We start from the raw sequence: 8,880 nt of genomic DNA on the forward strand, positions 1-8,880 counted from the left end.
TGTTTTATGTGTCCAAGAGACCAAGTGGAAGGGCAGCAAGGCTTGCAGTATTGGAACAGGATTCTAACTGTTTTACCATGGTGTGGGTAGAAAAAGAAATTGAGTAGGGGTGGTCCTGAAGGAAGAGTTGGCAAAGAATGTAGTAGGGGTTAAAAGAGTGTCAGGTAGGGTGATGTGCCTGAAGGTGGAAGTAGAAGGTCTGATGCTAAATGGGCAGTGGTTATGCTCCACATGTTGAATGTGATGTGGAGGAGAAAGATACTGTAAATTATGGAAGGATCTGCATGAAGTGATAGAGATTATTCCCAGGGAAGAGAGAGTGGTGATCAGAGCAGACCTGAATGGACATGTTGGTGAAGGAAACATAGGGGATGAGGAAGTGATGGGTATGTTTGGTGTCAAGGAAACAAACCAGGAAGGGCAGATGGTGGATTTTGCCAAGAGAGGGTACTCAGGTAGACTACATTTTGTGTAAAAGAGGAAACCAGGGGGAGATTAGGGACTGTAAGGTAGTAGCAGGGGAGAGCGTGGCCAGACAGCATCGGCTCAGTGGGTATATTGGTAGAAGGATGTTAGAAATGCAGCTGCCAGGAAAAAGAGAAAGAGAAGATATATGGATGCAGTTAGAGAGGACATGGAGGTAGGTGGAGTGAGGATAGAGGATGCAGAGGGCAAAGTGAGATGGAGGAGGATGACTCACTGTGGTGAGCCCTGAAAGAGGTCAAAGCAGACAGAAGAAAAATAATACTTGCATAAATTTAAAAACAGTTTTTATAAATATTCCTCTATTACTATGTACTCAGTATTTGCAAAGATCTGTAAGCAAAATACAAAAATACAACAACAAAAAATTCCACATGAAATTGTTTACTAAATTATTTGTGTGAGTGTTGCATGCAAGCCCAAAACAGAATAAAAATGACTTTTTTTTTTTTTAATTATGGAAAGATAGAGGAATTAATAATTTTATAAATATTTGGTAATTAACATTTTTTATTGTTATAGAGATTGACTTTCATATAGGAAGCAGGTTCAGACTTTACAGTTAATGATATCTTAAATAATTAGCATCTGTTCTTTTTAAGCATTTTAAAATCTTTATAAAATAACTGATTTTCTGGTTTGGATGTGACTGTAGCAGATTTTTTTAAATATTATTTCAATTGTATTTTTTATTTTATTTTATTTTATTCTGCCAGAAGGTGGCAGTGTATCACAGCAAGTCTGACACTGGGTTTCTAGTTCTCAGTGAAGAATTTGAGGTTAATTGTTGACACAAAAAAACTTCATGATTCTTATTTCAGCCACATATTTTTTTTAGATCATGTCAGGGTTGAATGAATGCAGAGCACTTCCACAAGACGTCCGTGTTCATTCCTTGTGACACCTGTGAGTTTTCTAGATAGACTGAGACAAATTAAACAGCTGACAACAAGTTGTGGCGCTTACTCAGTGAGGACTGGAACTGGCGCGCAAAGCTTTGGTTTTATTGAGTGAAAGCTCGCCACATTTGTTTCTGTCAGGTCCTGGCGATCAGACTGAACCAAAAGCAACAAACAAACAGCAGAGGAAGCTGACAGAACATACATCCTCCTTGTGAATAAAGAATGAAGTTTACCAATTGGCAGTCCTTTCAGTCAATATTAAAACAGGACCATAAAATATTAGGAATAGAAGCACACATAGAGACAAGCCCAGGAAAGCATGATGCTTTGGCGCACAGCTGATGGTTTATTTACTCTGATATGTGAGTGCAGATTTATAGGGAAAGCCAGGACAATGTGATTCCTTGCACAAAAATAAGTTTTCACATGCAGATTGAGTTTATCTGGCTATAGAACAGCGGCCATACACCATCTGTTTGTTCTGATTAATGAGAAATCTATTTAATGACAGGGATACAAAACAGTTTGGGAAACATAAAAAAAAAAGCAAACCACTTACATAAAATCACTTCATTAAAATGTGAAGGAAAGGAGGTCGTGTCACAACAAGTAAAAGCATGAATTCGCATGGGCACACATGAAATTATCACTTTAATATCAGTCAGATTTGTGTGATAATGATAATTTTAGTAATCACTTCTAAAATAGTTTTTGGAGCAAAAGAGGGAGGAAAAAGATGGAATATGACTCAGCTCTTTCCCTTCTCCTTCAGTTCAAGCCTTGGATCCTAATAACAGATGACTAGACAAGTAGATCAAGTCAGGCAGGAATCCCAGTGGACTATGATGTTTGCAGATGACATCGTGGTCTGTGGTGAGAACAGGAAACAGGTGGAAGAGAACTCAGAGAAGTATACACTTGTAAGAGGAATGAAAGTCAGCTTTAGTAACAACGTATGACCGGTCAGTAGCCCTCACCCTGATTTGAAAGTCTGCTCACGGCACACATCAAAGCTACCGTCAACATTAGCGAGGACCCACACCAGTACGCATACCGCAAAAATCGATCAACAGAGGACACCATCTCCTCTGTGGTCCACATTCCTCTCACCCACATGGAGCAGAAAGGCTCCTACGTCCGTATGCTCTTTGTGGACTTCACATCTGCCATGATTCTTCAGACTCTGATGGACAAACTACTCACACTAGGACTAAGCCCCTCCATATGCAACTTTGTCCTGGATTTCTTAACCAACAGACCACATGCTGTAAGGATCCACAACTTCTCCTCCTCCAGCATAACCCTCAGCACTGGCTTCCCCCAGGGCTGTGTGAAAAAGAAAAAAAGGAGACATATGGATGCAGTTAGAGAGGACATGGAGGTGGAGTGAGGACAGAGGATGCAGAGGACAGGGTGAGATGGAGGAGGATGACTCGTTGTGGAGACCCCTGCAAAAGGAAAAGCTGAAAGAAGATTGTTAAAAAATAAATATTTGGCAAATTCTAAACATATTTGAGTTGTTTTTCTTTCTGCGTTTTTTCAATTAAAAAAAAACTTTATTAAAACCAAAGGAAAATTATTTGTTGTTTTAACTCAATATCCTCATTTCATAGATACTGATGGCTGTAGACAGGAAGGATCTCTTGTAAAGGTCCATCCCACAGTGGATCCTAAGAAACTGGCTGCAGATGCCGTCCGATCCATCCACCCAGACTCGGCTGGCCTCTTGATTCCCCCGGGCTGTAGGAACACCTGAATGCTGGGCAGATACAGATGATTTACAGATGATTCTTATGTTTTCATTTGTTGTTGTCTGATTTAACTTTAATGTTCTTTAGTCAACTTTAGGAGTTTTAAATGAGATGTCCCTACACCCATCCATCCATTATCTTCCGCTTGTTCCAAAGTCAGGTCATGGGGCAGCAGCTTGAGCATGGAGGCCCAGACATCTCTTTCCACAGCCACCTCTTCCAGCTCTTCTGGGAGAACTCTGAGGCGTTTCCAGGCCAACCGAGAGACATAGTCTCTCCAGCGTGTCCTGGGTCTTCCCCAGAGTCTCCTCCCAGTCGGACATGCCCGAAGCACCTCCCTAGGGAGGCGCCCAGGAAGCATCCTTACCAGATGCCTGAACCACCTCAACTGGCTCCTCTCAATGTGGAGGAGCAGCGGTTCTACTCCGAGTTTCTCCTGGATAACTGAACTTCACCCTATCTTTAAGGGAGAGTCCAGCTACCCTGCGGAGGAAACTCATTTCAACTGCATGTATCCGCGATCTCATTCTTTCAGTCACTACCCAGAGCTCGTGACCATAGGTGAGGGTGATAATGTAGACTGACCAGTAAACAGAGAGCTTTGCCTTACAACTCAGCTCTCTCTTCATCACAAAGGACCGGCACAGAGTATGCAAGACTAAAGACACTACACCAATCCGTCAGTCAATCTCACGCTTCATTCTTCCCTCACTCTTGAACAAAACCCAGAGATACTTGAACTCCTCCACTTGAGGCAGAAACTCACCCTCGACTTGAAGAGAGCGATCCACCCTTTTCCGACTGAAGATCATGGCCTCAGATTTGGAGGTGCTGATCCTCATCCCAGTTGTTCACACATGACTATGAACTGTTCAAGTGAAATCTGAAGATCACGGCACGATGACGTCAACAGGATCACATCGTCCGCAAATAGCAGGGATAGAATCCTGAGGCCACCGAACTGGACTCCCTCTGGCACCTGGCGGAGGAAGTCCATCCTAAATGAGCTTTGAAAATAAAATTGACATTGCTCACATCAAATGCTCACTTCCCCCAATTAACCTGAGCTTTTAATTACAGTAATTAAAAAAAACAACAACAACAATGAAAAACTAATTATTTATTAGGTTTGCACCAGAGGATATTATCATATGGAGGTGTTTGTTTTTGGATTCAGTTATTCCAACTAAAAATATGACAAATCTCTTACAGTATATATACATCTATCTCTTTGATACGTTTTAATTTGTGTGCACTTGTCTCGCACAAGCCTGTGCACAGTCCACATCTCACCTGCCTCCAAGAACCTTTACCTCTGACAGAGGTGTCTGAGCAGAGGATGCTGAGGAAACTGCTCCAGGTCTTGAACAACACGTCACACCCCCTGCATGACACCCTGGACTCTTACTGCAGCACCTTCAGTCGTAGACTGAGACCACCGAGGTGCTCCACAGAACAACACAGGAAGTCCTTCCTCCCTGTGGCTATCAAATTTTTCAAATTATCCCCCTTTCTACACATAGGACAATAAAATTAAACCTGCATGCACTACAGTAAACACTTTAATGTTTCTGTCTGCACCTGTTTTGAACTTAAACGTTGGCTTTTTTATATATTCTTTATATCATGTGATTCCTTGTGTATGTTCCTTTGTACTGAAACTCTGGCACAAAAATTTCCTGTGGGATCAATAAAGTTCTATCTTATCTTATCTTCCAATTCATTGACTGATTGTTTCTATTGGTTTAAACACCTAATCCCTAATTGCTCCCTGGTGCTTAGCTGCCCACTGGTCCACCTGGGTGCATCTCACGTGTGAAGGGTTAAATGCAGAGAACTAATTTTGTTGTTGAATGGGAACATACACTGATGACAACACATAGCACTTATATTGATAAGATTGTTATTTTGACTAAATTTGTCAAATTCCAAAAAAAAATTCTGAGAACCATGTTTTCTTAATTTCCAATTTTGTGTGAAGAAGGATTCTTTTTTTTTTTTTTTTAGGAAAGGTGCATCACAATGTTTGTTTCTGTAGGAAGGCATAAAAAAGGATTACGAGAAAAATCAGGGATTATAAAAAGATTCAAGAAATTCTGGAAGCATTGGAGCAAATTCAAAGACAAGAATCCTCATTGATGCTTCACTGCTCAATAAGAAAAAATGACTCCTTACAAATGGAGGAAACACAAGCTCAGATCCTGTGAAAGCATCACCTTCAACAACAAATAATTTACAATTTTCAATCCTCTGACATATTATTACACTTTCATCACAGCCCCCACCCCCATCCCATGCAATCAGACACACTAGTAGTGAAAACATAATTATTCTATCAACACATATAACTACATTTTGCGACAAGCTTAATTACCTGTCATTTCTGGTGAAAAGGAAGAAAAGTTTATAATGAAACCATCGTTAAAGCTGAAATACAGACAGACTCATCATGTGGTTAAAAAAAAAAATCCTGTTTACTCACAGCCAGATCATTTTATTTACACTGTTCCAATTCCCTCTTCCATCAAAGTTTAGACAGAAAGTTTAATGCTCTTTCACGTAGTTCCCACTGGCCATTGTTTATCAAATTGAACCTAATTTTCTGGAGCTCTTCTTTCTACAACATTTTGTGCACGTGAGCACCCACAATCTTAAAGATGCATGTTTATAAAAACGTTTGTCAATTTTAGTTTTAATTTAAACGCGTTAAAAGCCCGGTTTCTTTCTTTCTTTATTGTTTTACATGTCTGCTGCAGGTAAAGTCAAACCCCGATGTGAGAAGTTTAGGGTGAATTTAGATGATCTTGACCCCATTTCTAACAATAAACCTCAGCACCTGCTGGCAGCAGCCTCTAAAATGACTCCACGGATTGTTTTCTTTGAGCCCCTTTCAACAGCAGCTCAACAAAGAGCACAGCTGTAACACATCATTATTTTTCCCACCAAGGTGTTAATTCAAAAGTGAGCATTGTCCAACAGGTCCTGGTTTATTTTCCTGTGCCACTCGGAAAACCAGACATCCAGACGACACAGTTCTCAGCTCTTTAAGTTAAGTCTGAGAGGTTTATGCACCTCCTGAACTCAATACCTGCTCCTTGCTTTAGGCAGCGTCTACGTTGGTGCAAGACACTGAAATAGCCATAGCTCAAGGCAAAAGATATCTTCACTTCTTTATTGATCGAGAGACCAGATCATCCTTTCATGTAAAGGACGGAAAAAGTATAAAAAGTTATTGATTTCATGTTGAAATACTCAAGACCTGATTTATGCAAGCTGCTGCCTACATTTGTATTTATATAAGAGGAACTTTGAGTGCCATTGCAACATAGCGCACACAAGAAAAGTTGCTTTTAGAAAAGGTTTATAAATGAGAGAAAAGTGCTTTTTAGGCACCTATTGAGAAAGAAAAACTCATATTCAGCCAATTATTGTGAAACTCGCTTAGCCTGCAGGCTAGGATTTGTTTGTATGTATTTATTTGTTAATTGTTAGGCTTCTTGATCTGGGACCTGAGCCCAAATTTCTTATATAAACATGTAAATGTGAGGTGGTAAAAAATCCTTGAATCCTTGATTTACTCAAAGTGTCTCTGTTATCATCACATTTTAGCTCTTGAGAGAAAAAGGAAAAAATGAGTCAACCTAATTTTATAAAAGGGGGATTTACAGATTTTTTTTTCTTTATAATGCTTTATAAATCATTCTAACTTATTTAAGAACCATTATAAGGTTTGATATGGAGGCAATCCTCATAATGCAAATAAAAGTGTAAAGCAGTCTGTATTTTTTCTACTGCACATCAGTCAACACGTTGCAAATGTTTATTTTATTAATAAATAGCATAACAAAATGAATGACAACACCTAGTAGGAATAAACTGGGAAGTAAGAAGATGCAGAAGTTGTAAACAGAAACAAAATGTTGACAGTTGCTGTATAAATTAGAACCGAGCAGTAAAGGCTGAATAATGTGTTGAATCCTTGCGCATGCGTTCCAGATGTTCATCAGCATCACTTTCTGCTTTGGATGTAGTTTTCTAAAATCTTCGTCAACAAATCCGCTTCCTGAAACAAAGAATGGAACAAACATCAAATCAAACTCCAAAGATCATTCTTGGAATTTGTGTAAAAAAAAAGAAGAAGAAGAAGAAAGAAAAACTTGACGGAAGTGATCTCACCTGGTTTTTGGAGCGGCTCTCGTGCGTGTCCACGCGCAGAAAGTGTTGGAAAAGCTCCCAGAGGGAGTTGTGCTCTGCGAGGGGGTTGACTTCCACCGAGGCCCCCGCCTGGTCCTCAGCTGAGGGCAGCAGGGGGGCGTCCATCACACTTTTCTTGCCCATGAAATGTCCTGCCAAACCAAAAGCAACGCGCGCTCATTCACCCTGAAGTGACTTGGTGTGCGTAAAAACTGGATTCTTTGAAAACACTTGACCCAGATGTTACAGAAAATGTGTTATTGGGAAGAATTCGACGCAACAAATGACAGAAAAGTGTGGACTGAAAGTGAGCGGTGCCTACCTGTTGCCCAAAGGTTGCCTCTCGGGTTCACTTTGATTTTTGCAACTTTGTTCCTGAGCTCAGTCAGGTCGAAACTAACCGCCGCGGTCAAAGACATGAAGGAGAACAAGACCAGGTATGTGAACAAGCCACAGTGGCAGACATATCTGAGGGGGAGTCCTCTCATCTCTGCAAGACGCTCGATCCAAAAGAGAGCTGGATGGTTCCGACTCATCCCGCTTTTATAGGCTCTCCTGGTCGGGGTGGGCTCTCAGCTCCTGTTCATTCAGCGCACCGCGTCAACGCGCGCAAGGATCAGAAGTAACCGGCTGTGCGTAATCACCAAAAGGAAAGGTTTCCAACACCCACCCACCCAAAAAAACGTCATTATCCCACCCAGATCAAATGTATTATTAGAATATTATTTTATAAAGCTTTATTATTAAACATGAGATGAAAATACTTAGAATTTTTGGATGGATGTCACCATTTCTTTGCGTAAAAACTCACATATAACACTTCACGCTCTCACTTCATCATATAAATGTTAATTTATTTATATTCATCCATCCATCCATCATCTTTTACCTGCTTCTTCCTTTTCAGCAGATGTCACTGGTATCCCCATACCCACCAGTCACTGTAAGAGAGGGGGGTGGGGGCAGGGAGCGCAGAACCACATGACAAACGAGACAAACAACATTATAAATATTAACTTATATTACACCAAATTCTGCAGTTTGCAGCTTGTAAAGCTTCATAAAGTGCCAAACAATGAAATGATTCTTTGAAAACAGTGCACTCAGTTGTAAATTCTGTGCTTTTGAAGGAGCAGTGTGACAGCATTGCTTCTCCTGAGTTAATGGTGGTATATTTTACATATTCTTTTACAGTGCAAGACTGTAAAATACTGCAAATAAATGATAATCCTCATTCAAATTGAATGAGGATTATCATTTGCATAAAAATCGTCCCAAATGCTTCATGCTCATCATACATCAGTTATTACACCAAGTCAAGTCAACTTTATTTATAGAGCACATTAAAACAGCAAATACAACTTGTAAAGTTGCTTAAACTGCCAATCATTCTTTAAAAGCTGCTTTTGACAACAGCTCAAGAGTTGCCAGGTCCCTTCTCAGCCCCCCACTCCCTTTCCAGGACCAGTTCTGGCTCCTTACAACCAGCAACCTGACATTTGGCCAGTTGAAGCACACTGTGGTGATCGTCAGTCCTCTCAGGACAGGGG

General features: G+C 40.5%; 1 protein-coding gene across 1 annotated transcript; it reads right to left on the minus strand.

Annotated features, from left to right (window-relative positions):
- Nucleotides 1–7,145: 7,145 nt before the first annotated feature.
- nmbb (neuromedin Bb) lies at nt 7,146–7,818 on the minus strand. The gene is made up of 3 exons (XM_037697541.1): nt 7,653–7,818; nt 7,313–7,482; nt 7,146–7,199 (listed from the first exon to the last, which is right to left on the minus strand). The coding sequence occupies exons 1-3, from the start codon at nt 7,816–7,818 to the stop codon at nt 7,146–7,148; spliced, it is 390 nt and encodes a 129-aa protein (XP_037553469.1).
- Nucleotides 7,819–8,880: the final 1,062 nt, after the last annotated feature.

The sequence above is a fragment of the Nematolebias whitei genome, chromosome 2 (assembly GCF_014905685.2).
Source record: "Nematolebias whitei isolate Nwh7 chromosome 2, NemWhi1, whole genome shotgun sequence".
Classification (NCBI taxonomy): domain Eukaryota; kingdom Metazoa; phylum Chordata; class Actinopteri; order Cyprinodontiformes; family Rivulidae; genus Nematolebias; species Nematolebias whitei.